Genomic DNA, 27,126 nt, shown 5'->3' with positions numbered 1-27,126 from the left:
GTTTAGGTGAGGTTAGGTCACCGGTTGGAACAAATAATTCCAATCTGAAATAAGCCTAGTGGTTTTATATACAGATAGTTCTGTTTTCAGGAAAAAAAAACCTGGTAAGTGGCCTCAGGTCAGCTGCATTGATTTAATGCATTACTTAGGCTGCCAGAACTGAGGTAGAATCTCCTTAGACTGCATCAGGAGTGCCTCAAGCCTCTGTGATTCCTTTTGATCAAATCTCTGTGAAAGATGAGTGTCATGCCCTCTCCAAGCCAGCTGTGAGGGGACTGCCCTGTGACTCTGAGAGCATGCTGGAACAGAGCACGCCAGGGCACCGAGGTGAGAGCATGCTGCAGAGGTGAGCGAGGCAGACACAAACTTGGAGGGCCCACAGATCACCAAGTGGGAGGATCTCCTTCCACTCCCCTGTGCACAGTCTTAGTATTCATCAGACCTTGAGGTGCTCATATTCAGACAAGGCTAAGAAGGCGTGTGATGTTCTGTTTTAGTACTTGTACAGACAGGAGTGTGCTTAAAGTACATAGCTGGAGTACTCATTGAGGGAATGAGGAAACTACCTGGGACATGACATCTCTCTAGCAATGGACAGAGTAAGGAAACTTTTTATATAATATTAAGTTCTTTTATTTGTAAATAAACATTGTTGCCATTTTTTGGGATAGAAAGAAAATGATTATTTATCATCCTTCGCATAGATTTCAGTCGGTTACTAGTGTGGATTTTCGTTAGCATGCAATTTGTCTGAATTCTTTTCGCTGCCACATTTTCTAGTGCTGATAAGTGACATTGTAACTTTTTTTTTTAAAAGGAGTTCTGTATAAAGTGCTTTAAGCAAGTGCATTAATGTCCTTATTATGATGCAGAAATGCTCTTTAGAGCAGGCAGTAAAAACAATTTTCCTGTAGTCGTTCTTAGTGTTATTAGTGGCCGGTGAGCAGTGTCTGTAAATTATGCATAGAATCTTATGCTTTTATTGAAGAGTGTTATTGTCCTTCCTCAGAGCACATTTAGTCCTGTAGTCCCTTTTGCATTGAAAGCACTGTGGTGGTGATGATGATGATGAGGAGGAGGATACAAGTGTGGACTGTACATTCGATTCAGTCCTAATTCCACAGAATAGTCTCAATGCACACCGTTGGCGGAACACCTTCATAGTCTGAATATATGCTCCTCACAAGTGCGCTTTATACATTTTTAAGAAGCAGCTATTTTATGGGAAAGCTCGCCGCGATTCTTTATTCTTCCCCCTCTTTTTTTATGTTAAGCTTTTCCTGTAGTTGTGGATAGGAAACCAATCTTTCCACTGAAGTTGGTACAGAACAATCAATACACTGATAGATGGCTTTAACTATGCAGTATCCATTAAGATAGGTGTGCCCGGCCCATTTTCTTTAGTTTGACGTAATGCTGGAGATGGAAAGTGCAATCTAGAGACAAACTGTCCTGTTTCGCCTGCGCGGAGGTGTCTTTCTGCTCTTATGTTAATCTGTGATTATCTCCTTTTACATTTGCTCTCCCGCACAGCCTGCAATCATGTAGCTGTTTTGGCTTCTTGAACTGGAAAGCTTATTGTTGTTTTGTATCTTTTGGGTGCGCTAACATCTATGATGCAAGGACCTCCAGGCACCTTGTGCTGCTTCGTGTTTCTGCAGTCTACAAGTGAAGTCAGCTTCATTAGTTTCATGATGGCACATCAGTACAGGGCTGGTGTTACCGCTTCCTTCTAGCAAGACCTGGAGCATGATCTGGGCTGCCTAGGTTTGGATAAGCTTGTAAGGATTTGTCAGCCAGATGTGACACGATTGTCAAGAGGCAAGTAAAGGAAGAGATCTGATATTAATCAGTGCATAGCTGGAAGCCAAACTTTCTCAAAGGCAGTGTAGAAACATGTTCTTCTCTACTGCGCCTCTTTTCTTACCATTGAGCTGCCACTGTTTCAACTTCTGGGCTTATTACAGGCTAGAGTGGATAATAGTGTGTTTTGTTTTTTTTCTTCCCTGTGCATGTCTGTCTGCAATCCGATGTCTTAAAATTTGCCTAGTTTTTTTTTTCTTTTCCATAGAATGCCAGTATTTTAGAACTATTCCTAAATCCGTGTAATTTATCACAGCTTTTATGTACCTTTCCTGACGTTGAAGTTAAAATACTTTTGTCACACGAGTATGTGTGTAATTTTCTGCACAATGGTCATACAGATGTAGCAAACGTTAACTTGACATTTAACTGCAGTGTTGTGAATGAAGGTATCTCAATATACCTGTCATGTTAATGATGGCTACATCCGTATCTGATATGTGCCGGATTTGCACAGGTTATTTCATCTTAATAAGCACCTTAGCACCTTTTATTCATTAATTATGCAAGTATGAGTCGTGCCTGATCTTATGTTTTAAGAATTTCTTAGTCGTACAACTGACGAGAGCATTTACCCTTTTCGTGGGGTGGGGGTGGGGGGGGTGGTATCTTGAAAGAGTCGCTTGATTTTCTTCCTTGCAGGAAGTCTGTCTGGACAAGTGCTAAGTTTTATATAGGAGAGCTTCAACAGGTAATGCTTTATGGCTCCTCTGCAGGCGTTAAAACATATTGCATAACCAATTACAAGCAGATTCCACCTTGTGTATTTAGCAATTTGCAGATTGATGATGCCGATTATGAAATCATCGTGTAGATAAAGTTTGGCGCCTCAGGCATGACTCTGGGATCTTTGCGCTATGCGCCTTGTAATAAGGGTCATTCGATCTCTCTAGATATTGACATAGTCGTACAAAGTTTAATGATGCATGGACCTAATTGTCGAGTGTTTAGACACAAGGTAACAACAACGGCCCCTACCAGCGGTAATCGTGTGATGGACGAGCGGCTAACTGTACGGACATCAGCAAGGAATAAAGCATTGCTAATTGACAGCTTCTGTCAATTGTTCTTTATGTGGCCTGAAGTCTGTTTGACCAAACCTCTCTGCAGGTATTTGAAGAGTCCTCTTCCCATATGACAAGAGTTATAGCTTTGAAAATTCTTAGGATCTGAGTTCAATTATAGCCAGAGACTAATTAACCCTTCGAGCCACTGATCTAGGGATTGCTTAGATATGAAACTTGGGTTTTAATTTTTCTCAAGGTGTTTTCTAAAATGTGACTTTCTAGTGTACTACACTTTGGAATTGGTGTTAACGTACTGAATGCTATTGTGTCTGATGGGTTCAGTACTTGGTCAATATTGCAAAAAGATCTTCCCTGTAATTTAGTCACAATTTCTATTAATCAATGAGTTTGTCATTCTGGCACAATTTATGATGCTATCCGAATGCTTGCAATGACTGAAGGACTCTATTCTTACAATGGGGGGGACTATGGATGTTATCAGTTTCCTACATGCAGTAACTCATGATTTGAAATAGGTTTTCAATTGCCAATTTGTAAGTGGTGGTGGTTTTCATTGTTTTAGTATGTGACCATGCCTTGCAAACTGCACAGGTTAGGATAAACGGAGATTGTAGTAAGTTTTAGAACCCAGTATATCACATCATTCTACCACTAATACTACTGGTACACCACTTTTCCCGCAATGTCTGACGGTCATGTACTGTTGACCCTCATGTGACTCAATGTTCTCCTATAGATTGGAGAAATCACACTACAAAAAGTGCAACCCCTATTCTTTTATATATCAATATGGAAAACATTGAGGGAAGAAGTGACAAGTCAGTTGTGCTCAAAGCTGTTGGACTACAGAAGGCTATGTATAGGCGACCCCTAGGACTCCCACTAATTGTTATTCCTGTGGTCTCGTTTTTCCCCTTTTGAATGGAGCAGTAGTTGAGCATGCGCATGGCCAGTCGAGTCAAAGTCCAAGGGAATGACGGAGGTAGCCGGTACAGTGCTGGGCTATGTTCATCACTCCTATAGACTTTGCATGGAGCAGAAGTACTGCTCCATGCAAACAAGGACTTGATGGGCATCTGTTCTGGCAATTGGTGGGGTCCCAGTAGTTGGACATCAAGTTGTTGCCAAATCACTGGATATTACTAGAATACCCCTTGAATATTGCTGCGATAGCCTGTCAGTAGAACCGACGAAAATGTATTGAATGCAAGTGGGTTATGTAAGAGTTACGTAGTACAGTTAATGCAGAAGGAGCAACATTGATTAAGTTGTGTGCTGCCTTGAAAACTTCTTTCCCTGTGAATGAACTACATTGAATACTTATTACATTGGTCTTTTACCTGTATTTGCTTTTTGGAAAAGAAAATAATGATCTACACATTTGATTACTTCTGTGTAATGTATTGCTTCTGTAACCGTCAGTAAAACATTAGGACTGAACGGTCACTTCTTCAAGGCTTGGGGATGTACAACTTGTTGAGGTATAAGGAGCAGTTAAGTAAATCGCATCATGCTTAAATCTAGATGTGTGGTAGACTACTGGGAAGATGACTGTCTTGTACTATATAGCATCTGTCTGGGTCCCCTATATATTAGACTGGACCCATTTACCTCTCCAGAAATGAATATATCAATTAAAAGCCTTGTATATGCATGCAGCTCTTTCCATTGTAGTTTATAGGGAACTCAGACAGGCTGTTTCTTCAATATCTATCATCTACAATGGAGAGAGCCACATGCATTGTCTTCTTCTCTCTGGAGTGCTGATTTGGGGGGGGGGGGGAGGCGACCCTCCGTTCTCCAAATAGGTGGGAGTCTTGGAAGTGGAACTTAAGCTGGGTGTACATGGGATGAATGTTGGGCAAACTATGCCGGACACTCGTCCCTGTGTGCCCTCGCTCCTGTGCTCCTGCACAGGAGCTAGTAGTGCTGGCTCACTAACAGAGCGGACAGCAGGGGGATGGGTCGGCAGGAGGAGAGTTCTCTACTCTCGCTCCCCCCGCCCCTCTCTGTTGACATAACACAGCAGACATTCAGTACTGAACGGCCGCTGTGTTATGTCACTGGAGAGGAGCGGGGAAGCGAGAGGAGAATCTCCTGCAGCATCCCGATGAGAGCTAACGATACTAGCTCTTGTGCAGGTGCACGGGAGCTAGTATGTGCGGGGACGAGTGTCGTGCATCGTTGGCTCCTGTCTAAAAGGGCCTTTACTCTGATTTATTGTGACATATATTTGGGATAGAACATAACAGTCTCCGATAGGAATACCCTTGCAGCCCTTGGAAGTGATTCAGTTTGGCAATGTGGCCCTCAGACCCCTGCTATGTCTTCAAGTGTTTTACTGCATACTACATACAATGTAACTACTTTGTAAAATGTTTGTAGTGTATTTAAAAGTTCTATATAGTAATGGTATTTGTATGAAGTTCTGGTCCGATTCACATGAGTGTACACATTTGCGCACGCATTAGAGCTGCATATTTGCGGAATGAACTCTGCTTTTTTTGCGTGTTAATCAATGTATTTTACTGTTCTGCGCACAAGGCATGCGCATTGGCACTCAGCAAAAAATATGCACTAATTGAAATGGCTAATTAGGGGCAGTCCCAGATGTGTTTTTTCTTGGACAATTACGCAGTGTTTCACGCATCTTCTAGCGTATTCTGTGCATTTGTGCATCCTTATTGACTTCTATGGGGACTTTTGGTGCACAAATGCGCAGGAAAGTAGAACATGCTGTGTGACCAAAATGCACAAGAAAAGTCAGTGCATGTGAACAACCTCATTAAAACCAGTGGGTTCTAATCACTGCATTTTGCACACGCAAATACGCCCGTGTGAATCTGGCCTAAGAAGAACATGGCTTGTACAAGGAGGGGAATGTGATATGACAGATTACTACATGACCCTGCAAGAGTTAGGGGAAATGATTCAGGCCCTAATGGTGAGCTCATCATTTCCTGTATGAGTTGTGTCTAATGGTTTGCCATAGAATGTCTATTGTATCATTATTTTGTCTGCATCTGTGTTTTGGGGTTACCTGACTACAGGCCCAGTGTTGTTACTTGAGATGTGTAATCAAGATAGATTTGCTGTGATCTCTGATCAACTTCATTGTCTGCTCATTAGTCACTGATGACAGCAAATCTTTGTCTTGTGTGTAATTGGTGCACTACAGTATGTATCTGAAAACACGATTGGACTAAAAGGTTTGCAAAGCTCATAATGTATATTTGTGGCTTACAGGATTGGCTTTTCTGCTGCTGCAAGACCACCATAAGAGGGGTTTAGTGTACATTCACACAATAGGCCACACCATATAGTGCTGTGGCCACAATCACCTCTTAGTATAAGCTCTGACACTGCAGCAATTTACCCCAAAAACGGACACACACTATAATGTGAACACACGCTTTGCAACGGTTTCACTTTACCTTTTGATAGCGTATTTTGAATGACAAGATAGATCCGGCCCCAAGCTTCAGTTTTTTCCTAAATTGACTATTAGTAACATTTATTCGTTAGGCTGCTTTCATACCTGCATTGGGGTTCATTTAAGGATTTCCAGCTCTGTCCATTTTTGAAGGAGAGAATCTGAAATAAAATTGGAAAAAACAGATGTTTGTTTTTTTCCATTTGATTTTCAATGGTGTTTCAAAAAAAAACCCAAAAAACGAAATGCTGCAGGTTTCAGTGTTGTTTTTATTTTACAGAAAATGCCGCTGCAGACTGCGGGATTTTTCCATCCAATAACAATGGAAACCTAACTGAATGGAAGCAAAAGCAGAACAAAGAGATGGAAACTCTGAACTGAGCCCTAACGCAGGTGGGAGAGCGGCCTTAGACCCTCGAGATCACACATCACTCAGCTAATGGCCGTTTTTACATAGAACAGCCAGCGATCCCGGGGATATTATGGATAGATCTGCTCCTGTAGTAGTCAGTCTGACAGTAGGCTAACAGGCGGCAGGAGTGTGGAATACTTGTCTGCTCTCTGTGTGCCACACACACTGATTACATGCTAATGTTTTACCCTCATTTCATGGGCTCTGAGTCATAATATTCAGCGGATCATCTCAATTCTTCATTATTACAGTTTTACATGCAGGTGTCCCTTCTTGAATTTTGTAATGGTTCCTGTAAATGTGAACTTTTTAATATTTTGTGATGTATATCACTCTACATAGTGACTACATATAGTTGAAACATTGCATAGATTATGATTAGTGTTCTGCGAACCAAACTTCAATTCAGCGCAAACCTGAACCTTGAGCAGTTCGGGTTTCCTGAACTCGCTAAAATCCTTCGTCCCCTCCTTCACCACCTTCTTCTCCTCACTTGCCTTCTCTTCCTACTTATTTGCCTTCTTCCTTCTAAAAAAGAAGGAAAGAGTAGAAAGAAGAAAAAAAAAACTATTCTTTTTTTTTTTTTTTCTTCATTTTTTTCCCCTTATCTTCACCTTTAAGAAACCGCTCCAAAGTACTTGGATACATTCCTAGGTGAGTGAAGAGTGTCATACGGGGCTTTTATGGCTCTTAAAGAGTGTTCTACAGCAGTTTTAGGGGCTTTTGTGAAGTTCGATTCAAACCAAATCGGACCAAACCAAACTTTTTACCCAAATTCAGCGAATTGGCCTAATTGAACTTTTCAAAAGTTCGTTCATCACTAGTTAAGATAAACGGAGATTGTAGTAAGTTCCTTAGAACCAAGTTATATCACATGGTAAAGCTGGAGAGGAGCACAGACTTTTTCGTTAACTAGTGCACTACTTTTTGGTACATCTGACCCTCATGTCACTTTATGTACTCTTTCGATTAGAAATATCTCGCTACAAAAAGTGCACCCCCTATTCTTCTTCGTAGATCAATAAGAAAAATATGAAGTGAAAAGGTGACAAGCCAGTTGTGCTCAAAGTTGTTGTCCTACAGAAGTCTATGTATAGACTAAGACTGGCCAAACAGAAACATTTAATCATTTTTGGCAGGATTAATTAACAGTCTATTTGGTCCAGTAATGGGTCTGTATTTGAAAAGCATGAACCAGTATTTATTTTTTATATATACATGGTATACAAAGAAAAAAGGAACTATGTGGTATACACATTTTTACATGGGGAGTCAGTGCACCCCATGTGCAACTGCATAGACCAAAGTTGTACATGCAACATATAAGTTCAACAAACATAGGTTGAAGTCAGAGGTGTAACTTGAAGCTGCCGGGTCCCAGTGCAAAATCCGGAACTAGGTCACCAACTATATAAAGCTTCATTGATAGTATAGGTTTGCAATATGGAGAATAGAGACTTTATGGGCCCCTAGGGCTCCTGCGCCCAGGTGCGACCGTACCCTCTGCACCCCCTATACTTGCGAAGTGATCCTAAGGGGAAAGCCCAACTTTGCTCTGCTGTCTGCTATGAGGGTAAAGAAAAGATGGGGACATTCTGGACTACAATATGCCTGATCCTTTGTACCCCTGGGTGATGAACACTGTCTGAGGTGTCTGCCTGTGACATTTACCCTTTCATTAAAATAAATCTGCTGTTCAGCCTGATCCCTACATGGATGTTTATGTGGGAGGCAGAGGAAAAAGCTGTTGGCTGTGTGTGTGGCCACCTTAAGGTGAAGACTAATGGCAACCTGTTAAACAATGAAGATGACCTTGCTTTATCGTTGGCTATGAAAATAAGCTGGTTTTAGAAGTGCGCCCCAATATTCTATGTATACGTTCTGCACTGTGAAAGGGTTAAGTCTTATTGATACTGAACAGAAGTCATTAGTTGTAGCAGAGTGAGTATCTGTAATGAGGGTGGTAGTTGGTTTGGGAAGCCTTGCCAAGAAGTGTTTTCAGAAAGTAACTTGACCTTCTGTTTTGTGTGTTAGTGAGTGCATTCCAGGGAATGAGATTCAGCTGTTTGTGGGGACTGAAGCAAAGTGCAAAATGAATGAGGTAAGTTTCTTTCCTTTTTGTTTTCCCAATTTTAACCCTTTACCTTCAGTAGCGTCGCCCCGATGACTTCACGGAGTCACTTTGCACATAATTGTACTTCTGCTTTCTAGGAATGCGCTGTATGTTGTGTCAAAATATTAAAAAGCAACATTTGTGTCAATGACCTGTGTAACTTTTTTTGTTTTGAAATGGCAATTATTGTGTTACTGGAAAAGCCAGCAGATGTTCCATAGCTTATCCACATTCACGAAACATGCGAAATGCCAATGATTATCAACCTGCTGTATCTAATGTCTGTTCCCAAACATAAAACCCAGTAGGTCTCCATTAATTAAATTGTATAAAACATCATTAACTCGATCCAGATGAATTAAGTGAGAACATGTGAAGATGAATATGTGCCAGATGAAGCCGATCAGGGTGAAATCTGTGGAAATTCTGACCATCCCATAATCACTTTATGCTGCCGTAAGACTGCTATTACATGAGTGCTAGCGGCTGTCACGATCGCCCGTCATTGTCAGGAAACCGTGGGCACTAGCGGCTGCTGCTAACGCTCTTGTGCTAGCAGTCCAAAGCTGATATTAAGTAAGCGCTAGCGGCTGCTGCTAGCGATGGTGTTTCCCTCACTTGCACCTATAAGTAGGTGCGGCATGGCTGGTGGCATTATTACAGCAGCATTAACTGCTTCAGATGGTCATGATTTTCGGCCGCCGCAATAAAACGCTTGTCTGAAACTAGCCTTAGGCTAGGGTCACACAGGGCGGATTTGCCGCAGCAGATCCGCCCGCGGCAAAACCGCCCGCGGCCGCTAATCCCGAGATTAGCCAGCCATGTGGATGAGATTTCTCAGAAATCTCATCCACACGGGACGGCTAATCCGCTGCGGTAAATCCGGTTGAAACCGCGGCTGCAGCGGCCGCAGCCGCGGTTTCAAAAGAAGCAGCATGTCCATTCTTTTTTTCATTCCGCTGCGGCCGCGCTCTCCTCTATGGGAGCGCCGGCCGCAGCGAAAGAGCGAGCAGCCGGGCCGCTTCAAAGCCGCCGCGGTTCTCCCGGCGGAAATCTCGCGGTTTTTGCTGCGGCCAAACCGCGAGATTTCCGACGAAAATCCGCCCCGTGTGAACCCAGCCTTAAAGAATAGATGCTCATAGACTATTAAAAAGTTGCACCCGCGCTTTTTGGGGCAAGTCGCATTGGACAGCACATGGGCATCTCCTTCATGTGCTATCTGATGTGCAGGACACCATACATTAACATGAGAATTGAAGGATAGGACATGCGGTGATTTTTTTCTTTTCTTTCTTACTCGGACTATCAGTTCTAATAAAAGAAAACCCGTGCACATACGTCCATTTGTAAGAAATGTTTGTGTACATGTACCCTTAGTTTGCATTACCACGCAGCAAAAACCGCTTGCGGCTGAAACCCCACCCAACCACGGCAGCCAATGGCCATGTGATCCTGTCAATGCTGTACACAAGGTCATATGGCTATTGGCAGATGGGAACGGGCAGAGTTTCAGCTGCAAGTGTCTTCTGCTGTGTGGTAACATAGGATTACATGGCAACGCTGATCGCAGCTGGAGCACCGCTGATTGCGACTGGCACCTGGACTCATAATGCTGCTTGATTGGATGAGTCTAGGTGCCACTCGCAACCGGCGTTTATCCACCTGTGTATTGCAGGGAAGACATGTGCATGTAATAGCAGCCTTCGGATAGAGCTACACGGTGACTCATGTGTTGTCTAAGGGTCCACCAGTTATAAGCCAGGCCCATTGCTGGGACCTCCAGTGAATATTGCATTCTGGGATGGAATCTGTCAGGAAGTATCTAATTTACATGCAGAAGTGATGCAGAAGAAATTAAGAATAAAGCAGATAAAATTAATAAGCGGTCCATATAATGTATAGATGGGCTGAGTCCTCCAGAGCAAAGAATGCTTTTTGTAGCCGCTCTCTACTCTGGCTAATAGATCATCAGACTGGGGTACCCTCTACCCCTGAATTGTTTGTTTAATAGGGTGCTTTAAAGCTGTATGTCTCATGCAAAAAAAAATTAGCAATTTCTATTATTCTCTGTGGGGGAATCCATTAGTTTTTTACCTTTTTAGGAATTAATGGAATTTGAACAAGGCTGCAATTTTGATACAAATCACATGACCCATAATGTTGTAGTGCAGTCCAAGCCTTACTGCAACATAATATTGAGCAGAACAGCCAAGAATTCTTCTTGTAGCCATACTTTCTTGAGCATTTCACTTATCGATCATGTAAATCTACAAATCGGTTACTCGCAGTTACAGCAGATGTCTGAAGCCCCTGTAGGAAGTGCTGCTGATGAAATGCTAATAGGGGTAACTTGAGACTGGTTTTCTTAGGCTGCCATAACCTGTTTCCAACTCTGTACAGGAATTGTTTCCCCAGAGGGTTAATAACACATCCCTAAGCTTGACTCATTGTTACTGTACAGCTGGGTACAGTGCCCTCCTTTACAGGGCATGTAGGAATTTTGTGTTCCTAGACATAGCCATTGATGGAACCAGTGAGAAAGTCAGTCTGTCACCACTTTTTAGATATGTGTTCCCAATTCATTCATCCATCCAAATGTAAAAATAATAATAGTGTGAATGCAGCTGCCCTCACCGGCCCTGCAAGGTTTGTAAATCTGCTATCTAGGAGCGATTATGAAGAATTCTATGTTTGGAGAAAAAATAGTTTATCATTTTTTATTGCCTAGCTCCATCCCTGAGAACACATGTGCTTTACCCCCTATAACTTACTACATTATGTCTGTACGCTTGTGCATCTAACTCCGAAACCCACTATATTGGAGATTATTTATGATGTGCATAAGGCATCCAGCTGGATAGGATGCACAATGACAATGGAAAGTGATCATTACATTGCACTTGGAAGCTATAAAAGTCTGAACCTACACTATAATCTGTCACTGATGACCATTCTACCTGATCTCCATTATACATTCCGTGTTCGCATGTTATATTTGTAGCTGATGGCAGTACCAGGCGTTTACCACTAGGGTTGCCTACTTACAGGAAATAAAGAAGCAACTATAGCGGCACCCAGATGAATAAAAAAAGTGGATTCTGATTAGCATTCTCATTCAGTCTTTCAAGATTCTGCTTTCTGAGCTGCAGTACTAATTGCTAATATTCATTGTGTTTAATTTGTAGGCAATAAGATGTACATTGGTGAACTGCATCTGTTTGGGATTCAAACCTGGCAAAATAAGTCCCCGTCAGTGTGAGCAGTGCAGACATGGATGGGTGGCACATGGTAAATGTTATACGGCTTCATTCTCATTCTGACTGCATAGACGTCTATTGAATTATTAGAGTTCTAATGCGTATACTCTTTCTTTTCTTCCACTAGCACTGAGTAAGCTACGGATCCCACACTTTTATCCCACCAGTCAAGTTGAAATTGTTCAGTCCAGTGTAGTTTTTGATATTAGCAGCCTTATACTTTATGGAACTCAAGCCATTCCGATTCGCCTAAAAATTCTGCTTGACCGACTCTTCAGTGTCTTAAAGCAAGAAGAGGTCATTCAGATCCTTCATTCACTGGACTGGACGCTCCAGGACTATATCCGGGGATATGTGCTTCAGGTACTTGTGTGTTGTCAATATAGATGTTTACTCCTCCACTCTGATGGTTATTTGCAACATTTCATAGCATCGAAGCTGAAGTTCCTTCGGCGCTCTGCCTAGCCGCGAGTCACTCGCAGCTTGGCAAACAGCAAAGAGGTTCCATATAAAAGGTAACGTCTTTAATTCACAAATGTAGAATCATATGATAAGAGGTGCCGTATAAGGCTGTGTCCACACTAAGACACGCTCAGCAGCGATGGACTCCTTGATCACAGCTCATGATCAAGGAGGCAGTTGCTTCCGAGATGAATCTAAGGGCTCATTCTCATGGGCATATGCTTAACACTCTGCATGAATCACTCAGTGCTTTACCACCATAGGAGCCGGCTATCGCTACATTTCGCCACTGTGCATGATAGTGTGTGGTGCGCAGTGTGAATTGCTTTTTTTTTTTTTTTTTTTTGAATTCCCCACTCTTTCTCATAGCGGCGTTGCATATGGACATTGTTGAATACACTACCCATAGGGCTGTACAAGCGTAATACGCGGTGAAATAGAGCGTGCTGCGATCTTTTTCTCGCGCGTATCTACATGCACTGCATATATGCTAATGTTAGTGTATCAATGAAAATCACTGTGTACTACGCAAGCATGCATAATAAGCGGTGAAATCTCTGGTAATGAGGCCTAAGTTTGGACATCGCCTTATACGGCACTTCTAATTTATGGGATTTTTATATTTGTGAAATAAAGACGGTACCTTTTATACGGCGTCGGCATCTCTTTGTTACTTCGGTGGTAGTTGTGGACAAAAATGATGTATCTAATCTATCATTTATATCTCTGTCGGTCTGTCTGTCTCATGGTCTATAAGGAAATATCTATATCTTTAGTACAGCATTTTGTAAAGTCCTTTAAGGTGCAAATGAGTTAGACAACAGTTGTGATGAGTCTATATATAAAAGTTTATAGATTAAAGGGGTGGTATCGGCGTCACACGTTATCCCTATCCACAGCTAATCACTGGGGGTCTTATTGCTGAGACCTCCGCCAGTCTTGAGAATGGGGCTCCTGTTTTCTCACTCTGCCTGCCATTGTAAGGTTGCTTCTCCCCAATGTCAAAATGAATCGAGCGCTGTCTGAGCATGCGCGGTTGTTGCTCTGTTCATTTCAATGGGGCTAACGGAAACATCCAAACGCTTGGCTATCTCTACAGTCCCATTAAAAGTGAATAGAGCACCAGCGCACTTGTGCGACTGATGCTCCATTCAGTCTGCTCCTCACTGCAGGGGGTGCAGTAAGCCTGTAGTGAGGAGGATGGAGGACATGGGACCCCTGTTCTTACGATTGGTGGGGGTCTCAGTGGTGAGACCACCACTGATTAGTAAGTTATTCCTATCTTGAATCTCTCTTGGTGGCATTCAAGAGCACAAGATAAGAAGCACTATAGAATATCTTTACAATGGCTCTACTTGCAGTACCCCCTCAGCATTGTGGTGGCGCTGTTTTATGGCCTTTTAGATACAGAATGACATGCATGGCAAACTCAGAGAAATCTTTGTAAAGTCATGCAATGACAACTAGAACAAACTCCAGTAATAACTGTAAATCATTTTGGAAGTCCTTTAGATTCCAGTCCATTACGATCCTCATGTAACTCCGTCTTTGTACCTGGTAAGAGCACAATGGACCTCGGTTAAGTTCTGCTGATTAAACGGCCTGTGAGATCCTTGCTCTTCCTGCTGCTTGCTACAATTATGTTTTTTTATGCAAAGCTCCATTATGGTCTTATATCATGACAGAGATCAATATTTAATGATCTAGATAATCTTACATTTTAGTGTTGGGATTAAAAATATGGAATCAATTATCTCAAAGCCTCTACAGCATGAAAAAAATATGATGATACATTCTTCATCAACCTGGAAAGTCTTTCATGGACTGAGAAATCTCAGTAGGCTATCAAATACATGTCCTGTGATAAAATATTTATTGTAGTTATTGGGAAAAGTTAGACAAGGCCAGAGTTTGATATAACTCCAACACTCAAGTGTAATTACAGCTGTGCTTTGTGGACGCTGGCTATAGATCAATACGCCTTCATTTATTCCACCGTCCTTTAGTTGCCTGGAAGATTATTAAACTTACAGTGGGGGGAAAAACAGGACTTGACTAAAATGAGCAGCTAATCTGAAACTTCAATTAATTGATTCATTTAAATGTAGATGAGAAACCCTCTTCATGTGTTATCGGCTGTCTGGAAAGCACTATGTACAGCTTGCATTTTAATAAGCAGGATGTTTGTATATGTTCTTTCCATATAGAATGGGCCCTTGTTACAAAGCCCATGCCTAAAATATATGAGAGCGCCCACATATTGCGCAGCACTCTACAAATCAATGGGTGCTCACAAGAGCTTGTAATCTATAAGCAATAGGGGTAACACAAGGTACAAGTGCTAGTCCTTTGAAATGGTCCTGCCGTCTTTTAACCCCATCCTTACATGTACAGTGCATGATGGGTGTCATTTTACATAGCAGGCTTTGGAGCCAGGCCCGCTACATACATGATAGGTGTTTGCTGTCCTTGACAGCTGACCCGTGGATCCAGCAGCCATGATCAGTAAGACCTCTGATCGCGGCTTTTAATCCTTTAAATGCCGCTGTCAATTCTAATAGAAGCATTTAAATGTCTTGAATGGAATTCAAAGAGTAAACACACTTTTCAGAAACTTCCAGAAGATTTTGATCAGTGGGGGTTAGTGCTCAGACTAGGGGGTTGCAGCCCTTGCCCGAGTGCTGTGCCCCTTCAGTAGTCTTCACTGCTTTTCGGCTCATCCCCGCACCTGAAGATGGCTCTCATAGAGGTAGATTAACACACCCACTTATAAAAACTTTTGACATGTCTCTCTGACATGTCAAGTTTCTAAAAAGTATAGTTACTCTTAAAATGTCCTAAACCGCTTGGCCGCCATGAGATATTGGACGGTCATTTGGGCAGCCTGGGGCCTTGCGGAGGACCTCAAGGCTGCCATACATGTTAAGAGAATGATTGTCAAAATACAATATAACACAGTATTGCAGTATATTATATGAGCGGTTGAACACTCACAAGTTCAAATCTTCTGTAAAAAATAAAATAAATCTTTAAAGGGGTTGTCCCGCGGCAGCAAGTGGGTCTATACACTTCTGTATGGCCATATTAATGCACTTTGTAATGTACATTGTGCATTAATTATGAGCCATACAGACGTTATCAAAAGTTTTATACTTACCTGCTCCGTTGCTGGCGTCCTCGTCTCCATGGTGCCGACTAATTTTCGGCCTCCGATGGCCAAATTAGCCACGCTTGCGCAGTCCGGGTCTTCTGCTCTCTTCCATGCAGCCGCTCGTGCAGAATTCCGGCTCCGTGTAGCTCCGCCCCGTCACGTGCCAATTCCAGCCAATCAGGAGGCTGGAATTGGCAATGGACCGCACAGAAGAGCTGCGGTCCACGGAGGGAGCAGACCCCGGCGGCCATCTTCAGCAGGTGAGTATGAAGACGCCGGACCGCCGGGATTCAGGTAAGCACTCTCCGGTTTGTTTTTTTAACCCCTGCATCGGGGTTGTCTCGCGCCGAACGGGGGGGGGGGGGGGGGGTTAAAAAAAAAAAAAACCCCGTTTCGGCGCGGGACAACCCCTTTAACTTTTTTTTTTGTTTTGTAAATTACAAAAAATATTAAGTTTACCCTCCCCCTCCTTCTTTATCAGTCATTGCATCAAAAAATAAAAATAAATTGGTATTGCTGCATCTGTACAAAGTCCAGTTTATTAAAATATCACATTTGTAAATCTGCGCGATGAGTGCCATCAGAAAAAAATGAATGTCAGAATTGAATTTTTTTTTGGGGGGGGGGGGCACCCTATCTCCCAAGAAAAAAAAATTGTATAAAAGGCAATCTAAAAGATGTTTTGTACCCCAAAATGGTAACAAAAAAAAAACTGTCACCCCCACAAAAAAAAGTGCTCGCACAGCTGTATTAACAGAAACGTAAAGCTATAGCGGTTAAAAGATGGCGACACATAAACTCTAAGTTTGGTATCACTGTAATTGTACTGACCATAGAATAAAGAGAATATGTTGTATTTAAATGCTAAAACATGTGAACACCAAAAGGACCTATACCTGTGCTTCATCGACTACAGCAAAGCTTTTGAGTGTGTTGAACATGACAAGCTGTGGAAGTGTCTTAAGCAAATGGGAATATCAGAGCATCTGGAAGAATTGAGAAGATCACTTTATGAGAACCAAGGAGCCACACTTGGGACTTGTTTGAAATCGAGAAAGGTGTCCGACAAGGCAGTGTTCTATCTCCAGCCTTGTTCAACTTGTATGTCGAAGTGATCATAAGGCGATGCAATCTGGATGAATCCCCAATTGGAATGAAAATCGGTAGAAGAAACATAAACAATCTTCGATATGCTGACGACACAACTCTACTTGCAGAAAATGAAAAGGACCTTAAATACCTAATTCGAAGAGTCAAAGAAGAAATCGAACACAAGGCACTATATCTCAATATTAAGAAAACAAAGCTGCTGACAACAATCAATATTGTACCACACATAACAATGGACAATGAAGAAATTGAATCTGTCCAAGATTTCACTTTCCTTGGATCCAAGATCGATTGCAGTGGCGTATCTGGGCCTGAAATCAAACGAAGAATCCACCTTGGCCGTAGTGCAATGCTAGGAATGGCGTAGATATGGAAGAGCAAAGACATCAGCATTACAACAAAGATCCGAGTAATCAATGCAATCATTTTCCCAATAACTACATATGTATCCGAAAGCTGGACACTCAAGAAAGTAGACAGAAGGATGGAGGCCTTTGAGCTGTGGAGCGGCGTGTGCTGCGCATACCATGGACAACAATGGTCACAAATAAGGCGATTCTAGACCGTGTCAGATCAAAAGTATCTATATAATATAGTGTGTGTGCATATATATAATATTATAACATGCATGGTATGTTAAATTGTACCATTGAAAAATACAATTCATCTTACAAAAACAAACGCTGTGTAGCAATGTCACCCAAAAAATAAAATTTGGGGTTTTTTTTTTTGGAAAATAGGGATTAAATTTAAAATGTAAGAAAAAAGGCCCGCAGCAGTAAGGGGTTAAATTGGGTACTATACCTAAAACTGAATGAGCCAGTATCACAGTATGTGCATTAGGGAGAGACAGTGGGATGAAGGAGGGTAAATATAACGTCATTCTCCCATAGAAGTCAATGATTGTGTTGTGTAGGATTAAAAATCCTTCCAATACGCCTCTTAACTCCAGAGAAGTGGATAAATGTTCTAAGGTGAGAAGTTCAGAAAGGAGGATGTTTTAAAATACTAATTAAAATAGAATACTTTAAGGTGGAGAGTCCTTTACAATCTGCAGGACTGTTACTGACAGGGACAGTATTTAGCATGTTTGTTTGCTTACGTTTAGAAGGAAGGGTGTGGTCACACTCTTACATGGGTTTTGGGTCAGAGTATCTTCCGATTCGGAGAACTGTCCATAGGAATTCAGTTTGGTTACTATTCTATTTATGCATTTGTATTTCATATGCTGTGAAGCAAAATTTAGAAGTGTTAACAAATTTTTTTTTTTGTTTTTTTTTCTCCCTTTCAAACAAAACTGGCTTTAGGATGCATCTGGAAAAGTCTTGGATCACTGGTCAATAATGACGGTTGAAGAAGAATTAGCCACATTGCAGCAGTTTCTTCGATTTGGAGAAACAAAATCTATTGTAGAACTTATGGCGATTCATGAGAAAGAGGGGTACTCTGTACTTGTTCCCACTAGTCGGGCAAATTCTGACATCCGAACATTTATTGAAAGCAGTAACCCCAGGAGCAGTCCTATTATAGTACCTAATCCACTGGAGAAAGTGTCTCCATCTTCCATACATCCATTTGAGAACATGATCAATAACATGGCCTTCACATTACCATTTCAGTTTTTCAGCCCTGTGCCTCCCCCTCTCATAGGCTCACCACCTGAAAGGCCACTTACTGAAAGAAGTCATGATAGAGGGAATGAAAGCAAACCAGATACCCATATATCATTCTCTGAAAGCAGCTTCTTGACTTCTAGTTCTGCATCATTTAATTTGGAAAATGAGTCCTGCATTAGTGCTCAGGATGTCGTCACCAAAGCAGAAGACGATGGTCCATTAAGCGATTCCAGTTCACACAACACCTTGACAAACTACGAGATGACTGCAGTCTCTCCTGAAAATAAACTGAAGTCTGTGGAACGAAATGGCACGGGACCAAGAAAGGGCCGTGTCTTCTGCACCGCTTGTGAAAAGACCTTTTATGACAAAGGAACATTAAAGATACATTACAATGCGGTGCATCTAAAGATAAAACACAGGTGTACCATAGAGGGCTGCAATATGGTATTTAGTTCGCTGCGTAGCCGAAATCGGCACAGTTCTAATCCCAACCCACGACTTCATATGCCAATGAATAGGAATAACCGAGATAAAGACCTTCGTAATGGACTCATTATCTCTGTATCCGAGGAACACAAAAGACTGGGACTCAAAAGTCCTTGCTTAGATAACAGATCTTCTAATAACTATGGAACTCACAGCACTGATCCAAAGATGCCAACTGGTCTGCCTAATGTTGGGCAGTCTTGTGTTCTCATTCCTAACTTGAAAACTGTTCAACCAGTTTTACCTTTCTACCGAAATCCTGTCACTCCAGCTGAAATTGCCAATACTCCTGGCATGCTTCCCTCCCTACCATCCATCTCTTCATCCATCAGTGATAAGATAGCTTCCGCTGATTCCCTTTTGGATAACATGCCAAAAAAGAAATCTCGAAAATCCAGCATGCCCATCAAAATCCAGAAAGAATCTGTGGATACCGCAACAGAAAGTGCAGAAAACATGAGTTCTGAAGAAGACCTCTCGCCAAATCAAGATGATTCCCCCGTATTTGATAACCCTGATAGAAATGTAGAAACCTCTGCTGAAAGTCTAGGTAAGAGGGACAATGTGCATTCTTCTATCTCTTTCCAGCCTCACAACGGAGAAGAACGAAATTCTCACTCCGCTATGGATAAAAGTTATGACAATACATCTTCTGACTCTGAGAATGAATATTATCCCTTCACTCGAGAGCCGGTGTTGAAAGTGGATTCCAGTGAAAATAAATATGAACGCTCAAATCACTTCAATGTCTTGAGGCAGCTGGCTGACCCTTCCCTGTATAATAAGGAACAGCCAAAACATGCTGATTCTGAGGACAGTATTGAATTTCGACATTACCCTTTCAACGGGGCCATTTTTGGTGCAATACCTAACAAGGTCCCTGGCTTGAGTGACTCTGGAGACATAGAACATGGAGATCAGCACTTAGATGTACCCAAGAATGAAAATCGGTTCCACTGTGAGATTTGTAAGAAAGCATTCAAGAACCCGTACAGTGTTAAAATGCATTACAAAAACGTTCACCCAAAAGAGATGCATTTATGTACAATCGCCGGCTGCAATGCTGCTTTCCCATCTCGGAGGAGCAGAGATAGGTAAAAACTTTTTTTTAAATTAAATATTAAAAGTTGTTGTTTTTTTTACATTTTAGATGTGTTATGCCATATTTATTGAACCGCTACTGCACATCTAAACATTGTAGTACGTAGCGCATACAGAACAGGTCATCGATAGTTGATCGGATGGAGTCTGCTGCTCAGGACCCCGGTCGATCAGTTGATCGGCCAGTAGTTATCGCCTCCTTGATTATTTGAAAACTTTAAATCCCCATTTAAGGATCCATATTGGATCTTTATTACTTCTTGATTAGGAAATGTTAAGCACCTTTATATCATACTTGATACAGTAGAAGACTGTAGTATGCATGGCATTTTTCTAACCTAATAGTTAATGTGGAGCTTGTTTTCATATGTTTTTCTTTGTTAGGAATGAAAAACTGCCTAATCTACTTTATTAGACATTTATTAAATATTTTACAGAAATAAGTATGTAGTTGCCTTCAGTCCATACAGCTGAATTCCTCTGACTTCTGCTTCTGTTTTCCAGGCACAGTTCTAATCTGAACCTTCATCATAAGCTTCTAACCAGAGATACGTTGGAGCTACAAAATAACCCCTACAATATCCCTTATCTTCCGAAAGACATGGTCAAGGATCACTACCAGGAGTCCCCACTAAAAACCCCAGGACAGACATCTGTGATCTTCAAAGGAATGAACCGGACAGGGAGTCTGGTTTATCCCATGAGTAAGATCAGAGAGCCTTGTTTGGACAGCTTTGGTACAGATCCTGTGAATGACAGTGTTGTGTTGGATCTAAGTACAACCTCAAGCATCAAGTCAGCAAGCAGTTCACATTCCTCCTGGGACTCGGATGGTGGTAGTGAAGAAGGTAACCTACCAGTGGAAGATAGTGATGAAAACTTTGAAAGTTTGAGCTTCATACCACAGGAAGAGCTTTACCACAACTTAAATTTGGTCAGTAAAGCTGACCAAACTTTCTCAAATATACCATCTGGTATGCCAATAACCTGCCACATCTGCCAAAAAACATACAGTAACAAGGGGACATTCAGGGCCCATTACAAAACAGTACATCTAAGGCAACTTCATAAATGTAAGGTGGCTGGTTGCAACATTATGTTCTCCTCTGTGCGTAGTCGAAACAGGCATAGCCAAAATCCCAACTTGCATAGAAGTTTATTAGAGTCCCAAAGTACTCTTTAGTATGAATGCTGCAGGGTGTTGGGGGGAAAAAATCAAACTTCTATTGTACCATAATGGGCAGGCTTATGTTAATGGGTTCATTAATTTGAAAATACCTTTGAAAGCACTTGAAATTCTCACACAGTAGATCTTACAGTGATGCTCCAGCCTTAAACACTACTTTGTTTTATATTTTTGGGTCTAAATAGTTTCAAAATTCTGCATTGTTAATGTCTTCAGGATCTTTCACACAAGCGTAATATTTCTGTAAGACTCGTCCATAGACAGAAAATTCTGCATGTACACAGGCGGGTTGTGGAGCAAAAAAATCGCAGCAGCAGATTTAGGTGCATCTTGCAGAAATATTCCACATGTATGAAAAGTTCCTTCAAAGGGAATCTGCCACATCCCCACAGCAACATAAACTAAGTTATGGTGCTCTTAGGTGAGGTGACTGGGAGCTGAGGGAGGGGTTTTCAATATGCACCTGCTCTCTGGATTAAGTGGTGTCTCCCTCTGAAGTTCGCTCGCGACACTGCAAACCCAACTGTTCTCACAGTGCCGTACAAGCCCTGCCCTATACAAGTCTATGGGAGACCACATGCATGGCATTATTAAAGGGTCGGATTTGCAGTGTTGGCACATTCTTCAGAGGGGAACACCGCTGGATCTAGGGAGTGGGTGAGTATTAAAAATATATCACCGGCTCCCTATCACACACCCTAACACCACCATAACTTAGTTTATGGCGTTGTGGGGCAAGACCGGTTCCCTTTAGTATAACTTTAGAGCTCTGGTTTTCCTGGTGGAGAACAGAAAATCCCATGCATAAACTTAGTTTTAAGAAATGCTCACAATTGTCACTAGAGGGAGCTTAGCAACTCGCTGCATATGGTTTATACAGTTACAAGAAAAGTAAGTGAACCCTTTTGGAATCACCTGGACTCCTGCATTGATTACTAATAAAATTGGGTATGATTGTTGATGAAAGCACAATTACAGATAAACTATCTAAAGTCAAAACATACACGGTTGTACCATTCATGTCTTTTTATTGAATACACTGAGTAAAAATCCCCAGAACAGGGAAGAAAAGTGCAACTTTGAATCTAATAACCTGCAGATCCATGATTGCCTGCAATCAGCTCCATCAAATGTTTCATGCACTTGCAAATAAGATTTGCACCGTGCTGAGGAGGAATTTTGGACCATTTTTGTCAGGCAACATGTTTCAGTTCATGTACTCCAAAAGTGAAACGGAGAGCTAGGAAGCCCTAACGCGGGTGTGAAAGGGCCCTAAATCTTTTCCTGCTATCTCTGGGTTCATTCTTGCCTCTTTCAAGATCGTTCTTGTGCTGTTGGAGAGATATCAAGAGATCGCCCACTCCTTGGGAGAGCAACAGTCCTGAATTTTCACCATTTGTAGATAATTTGTCTAACAGTGACTTGATGTAATCCTAGCTCGTTAGCAATGCTTTTAGAGCATTTTCTATCTTCCCTTGTCTCTTTAACGCATCTAATTCCTTTTCAAAGTTGTTTGCATGAGGCATGGTTCACACTCTTCAATCTCTCTTTAGAAGAACAGATCTATCAATAACCAGGCCTTTGTGTTTTTTATTTAATGGGCAAAGCACTCATGAAAACGCACTACAAATCTGATCTTAATGAAAACCCCTTTTGCCAATTAATGAGAAATCCTTACACAGAGGTTCACTTTTCCCCCCTGCGATGTTTAGTCAATAAATGACAGTGTACAACTGTATGTGTGTTTTTACTTTAGTTATCTTGTGTTTGTCTAGAATTGTGACTTCACAATCAAACCACATTTTATTCGAAATCAACGCAGAAGTCCATCTAATGGCAAAGGGTTCACTTACTTTACGTTTTCTTGCAACTCCACATTGACCTCCATATTACCAGTATCCACTATATATGTATGTGTGTATGTGCGGACTTTATAGTCATTAAACTAAGGTTTGCCTCCTTTACTTCCATGGTTTCCTGTAGGGAGCGCATGCGTGTGACTAAGTCCTGACAACAGCTTTTGCGCAGTAATGTAACCAGAGCGGTTCTGTGGTGTAGAGGCGGCTTCCTACTTATAAGGCAGTAAGGATCATGTCGCTCGTTGCTCTCTTTTTAATGCATCTTTTTCATTCTAGGAAAAAGCATGATCTTGAAAGAACGAAACAATGATGCATTTCAAAGTAGAGGATGTGCAAACAACTCCATTTACTGAACACAAAAACACACAAAATACTCTGACCACTACTGTAACGATGCCAGCCGAACAAAATACATGCGCTCACCTTTTTTGTAAACACTAATGAGCTGTGTAAGTAGTCCCGTCATTCTCTAATCTGTACAGTTTTGATACCGTGTCACTTCCGCCTTGTCACTGTATAATGTTTTTGTTACTCTGTATGCTATGCACTTGTTTTAGGCATTTTGTATTAAAATGCTGTCGGTTCACTTTTGTTCTAAATGATATGTTGTCATTATTGTATAAATGTTCTTTTTCTTTCTATTGGAAAAGGCAGACGTTTTCCACAAAGCATGATATTGATTCCAGTTTGTAAATAGTCACCAAATCTTTCCTTCCTCCTTAAATATTCCAGTAGGACTGGAGTTGTGAAAATGTTGTCCTGTATTGTAAATAGATGTAGGAGAGAAGAAAACCTAATAATTTCATTTTGTTGCTGTCGGTAGCAGTATTTCAGTTTGTTGATAGTTAACTTATTGGGAATGAGCCCAGTTGGTGTGAAGTTCTTGCTTTGTAGCTGCAGTGGAAATCCTTGTTAAATGCATCAGCGGTGTGTTCTGCCCAGGATCCGTTCAATGTATGAGGGCTCCTCCAAGATTATGGTTTACTAAATGCTAGTAAATCTTCTTTCACCCTGTAGGGTAGTCTTTGCTGACCAGAAGCCTTGTGAACATGGATTTACTACTACAACCCAGTTGTAGAGTCTAACCCACTCCTCCTGTCCATGGGAGGTATCTGGTATTGCTGACACTTCTAGTCCCTCCACACTTGCATTGTGAGCCAGATTAGATGCTGTAGATACACTGCTTTTTGTTAGCCAGGCTGCCTAAGCTTTACGAAGGTCAATAAAATCAGAAAGATATAAACGTAGCTAGAAAAACTCTCCAAGAAGTAATCAACCCTAATTTGGAGAAGACAAGACATATGTTGGACTGACCCTGAGCAGCACGCACTAAGGACAGGGGGGGCTTATTTTTGAAAATCACTGTAAAAAAAATGTTGCCTTTAGCAACCTGTCAATTTTTTTTTTCTAGTAATGGTTAGAAAATGAAAGCTTTGATTACTGTGGGAAACCCCTCCGCTTCCCTGTGTTTTTTTTTTTTTTTTAAAGATGAGCTCCAACATGTTTGCAGCGCTGAGATCTGCAGATGCTTATTATTTCAGATTTGTCGAACTTTCTCATTCACAGAGGAACTTTAGTGCATGTGGCTGTCCCTTGTTCCAGATCTAACCTGTGAGGAGGTCACGGCAATCTTGGAGGGTAATTTTGTCCAAAGTTTCTAACAGAAAAGGATACTTTTGTCTAATTTTATAGCTAAAATTGCAGAAGAGTAACTCTAGGGCTGCCTTCATACAGGCCATATCCATCATGAGCAGATATGCAAGAAAACCGGAAAAAAGACCAAATCCGCACCTCAATGATGCAGATTTGGCCACCGTTTTATAGCAGATCTGCTGTGAGATTGTATTGCAAGTAATGAATCCCGAAGTACAAATCTGCAGCATAAATTGAAAACCGCTGTGGGTTCTAAATCCGCATCATGTCAAAGTGCTGCAGATTCGTGGCAAAATCTGCACTATTTAGGTGTGGAGTTAGCCACCGTGGATTTGGAGCATATTTGCTGCTGGTTTTCTACTGCAGAAAGGCGGCAGCAGATAGTCCCTGTGAGAAGGCACCCGTAGCCTTCCTGTGCAGGTTTCACACACTCACCTAGAGTAAGTTACGTTAAGGCCTCTTTCACACGGGCAACGCAATATCACCATGAGAAAATCACAGCGATATCACATTGGTGGTCCTTGTAATATCGCTGCATTTTATCACAGCCATACCGTGATTTGTGGCGCTACAAAGCCGCACGATTTTATAGCACCACCTGCGACGATTTTCGGGTGTGTGGGGGTGCTTAACATATAAGCCCTACACTGAAAATAAGCCATGGCTGCAGTAAAAAAAAAAAATTATACATCACCTAAGAAGCTACTGTCTGCTCCGGCATGGGTCTCCTCTGCAGCTCCGGGACTTGTCTTCCATCTTCTGCCAGCCCTTCCTGGATTGGAGGATTAAAATACCTGCCTCCAGGAAGGGCTGGCTGGGACTGATTTACAAGCGCCGTGACTCAGCCAATCAGACCCAGCGCTTGATGAACCAATTGCAGTCCCTGAATGCGATGGCTGTGATTGGTTCATCAAGTGCTGGCTGTGATTGGCTGAGACAAGGCACTCATGAACTAATCACAGCCAGCCCTTCCTGGAGGGTGGGGATTTTGATCCTCCAATCCAGGAAGGGCTTGCAGAAGACTTCAAGCAAGTCCGACAGAGCTTCAGGGGAGAAGATGCGCCGGATATGACAGCGCCTCTTAGGTGATGTATGATTTTTATTTTTTTTGTCAGCTAGGGCTTAGTTTAAGGCTTTGAAAGTAGGATTTCCTACAGTCAAAGTTGCATCACACGAAAACCAACGTTTTCATGCGATGCAACAGAGAGGAAGGCTCCATTGGGAAACATGAGCTACAAAGCCTCACACGTCGTGCGAAATCTGCAAGGTTTTTGACTCTCAATGTTGCATGCACATCACATATGTGAAGGAAGTCATAGGAAAGCATGGACCTCACATACATACAATTTGTAGCATTGTCGCAACGCGAGAAAATCGCGCGACTTTGTCGCCCATGTGAAAGAGGCCTTATAGACAATTCCAAAGATTTAGTCCCTACAACCCTGAGTGGTTAATCTGGAACATGTGACTTAAGCAACCAGTAGCCTTCAGTCCTGTGATTGGGATCTCAGATGCATAATGTCTTGCTACTGGCTTTGTGTCCATTTCTGTTTGTAATGTTGGCAGGAGATGGCCTTAAAATGAACAGTATTCTGTATTTAAAGGCTACACAAATGTAAGTGGGCCAGGTTTCTTCATGGTTCTACAAAAGGTAATTTTCAGGCCTTTTGAAACATGTTGTATTTTTTAGTTATTTAAAATCAGAAATGTTTCCCAATAGCTACATTTGTATACCCATGTACATTGTTTTGTATTAATAAATCTTGCTCACATTGCACTGATTAGTTCTGTTTCTTTCAGAATGACTGTATTTATATGCTACAGGCCCCCTGGCTTTGGTCATCCAAGTTTGTTTTCTCATATAGTTTACAGTTTTCTGACCAAATGATGGGAACCATTTTTAATATATCACCTGTGTATTTCCCATTTTAATGTTTCTATAGATCCACATGATCCAATAAGTTTTCCTTCCACGCAAAATGACAGATTGTTCCTGTAACCTATTGTGACTTCTCTAACATCTTAATGACAATCCTGTTCTTCCACCACAGACAAATCTCTACTACCACTCATAAAGGAGTTGTGTGGCTTATCCTTAGGATTAGTGTCTCCTCTTCAGCTGCAATACCTGACACATAGCAGTCCGTTGGTACTTGCATGTGACTGGATATACAATAAGTAGTCCTCATCACACCACAATGCGCAATTAAAGCGACTCTATGGTTTCCAAAATTATGTCCCAGGACCGCAAAGAGACGGGAGTGTGGTACCTGCAGTTTTTTTTCTGTTATGGCTCTAATCCGTCGGTTCAAGGTCCTATTTTCAGCTTTCCAAGATGGCCAACTTAGTCTTCAGACTACCTAATCCCCACAGTGCACTGGTAGTGTTAGACT

General features: G+C 41.7%; 1 protein-coding gene across 4 annotated transcripts; it reads left to right on the top strand.

The window, feature by feature from the left end:
- Positions 1-433: 433 nt before the first annotated feature.
- On the top strand, positions 434-26,510 carry BNC1 (basonuclin zinc finger protein 1). 4 transcript variants are annotated; one of them, XM_066592672.1, is made up of 8 exons: positions 435-599; positions 6,605-6,717; positions 8,771-8,837; positions 12,035-12,137; positions 12,234-12,469; positions 18,137-20,028; positions 20,540-20,883; positions 23,357-26,510. In XM_066592672.1, exons 3-8 carry the CDS (start codon positions 8,829-8,831, stop codon positions 23,431-23,433), a joined length of 2,661 nt encoding a protein of 886 aa, XP_066448769.1. In that variant the 5' UTR covers positions 435-599; positions 6,605-6,717; positions 8,771-8,828; the 3' UTR covers positions 23,434-26,510. The 4 variants fall into 4 exon arrangements, with proteins under 4 accessions (XP_066448771.1, XP_066448769.1, XP_066448768.1 ...); XM_066592671.1 differs by lacking the exon at positions 6,605-6,717; XM_066592673.1 differs by lacking the exons at positions 435-599; positions 6,605-6,717 and adding an exon at positions 1,549-1,821.
- The last annotated feature ends 616 nt before the right edge of the window (positions 26,511-27,126 follow it).

The sequence above is a fragment of the Eleutherodactylus coqui genome, chromosome 2 (genome assembly GCF_035609145.1).
Source record: "Eleutherodactylus coqui strain aEleCoq1 chromosome 2, aEleCoq1.hap1, whole genome shotgun sequence".
Lineage (NCBI taxonomy): Eukaryota > Metazoa > Chordata > Amphibia > Anura > Eleutherodactylidae > Eleutherodactylus > Eleutherodactylus coqui.
The sequence above is the reverse complement of the archived record's forward strand: the minus strand, read 5'-3'. Positions and strand labels throughout refer to the sequence as shown.

Bases quoted from the DNA above. Each gene is read 5' to 3' on its own strand.
- BNC1 (XM_066592674.1), top strand. The intron at 12,470-18,136 runs GTACTTGTGTGT...AACTGGCTTTAG, and splicing joins TCCGGGGATATGTGCTTCAG to GATGCATCTGGAAAAGTCTT. The intron at 20,884-23,356 runs GTAACCTACCAG...TTTTCATTCTAG, and splicing joins GGATGGTGGTAGTGAAGAAG to GAAAAAGCATGATCTTGAAA.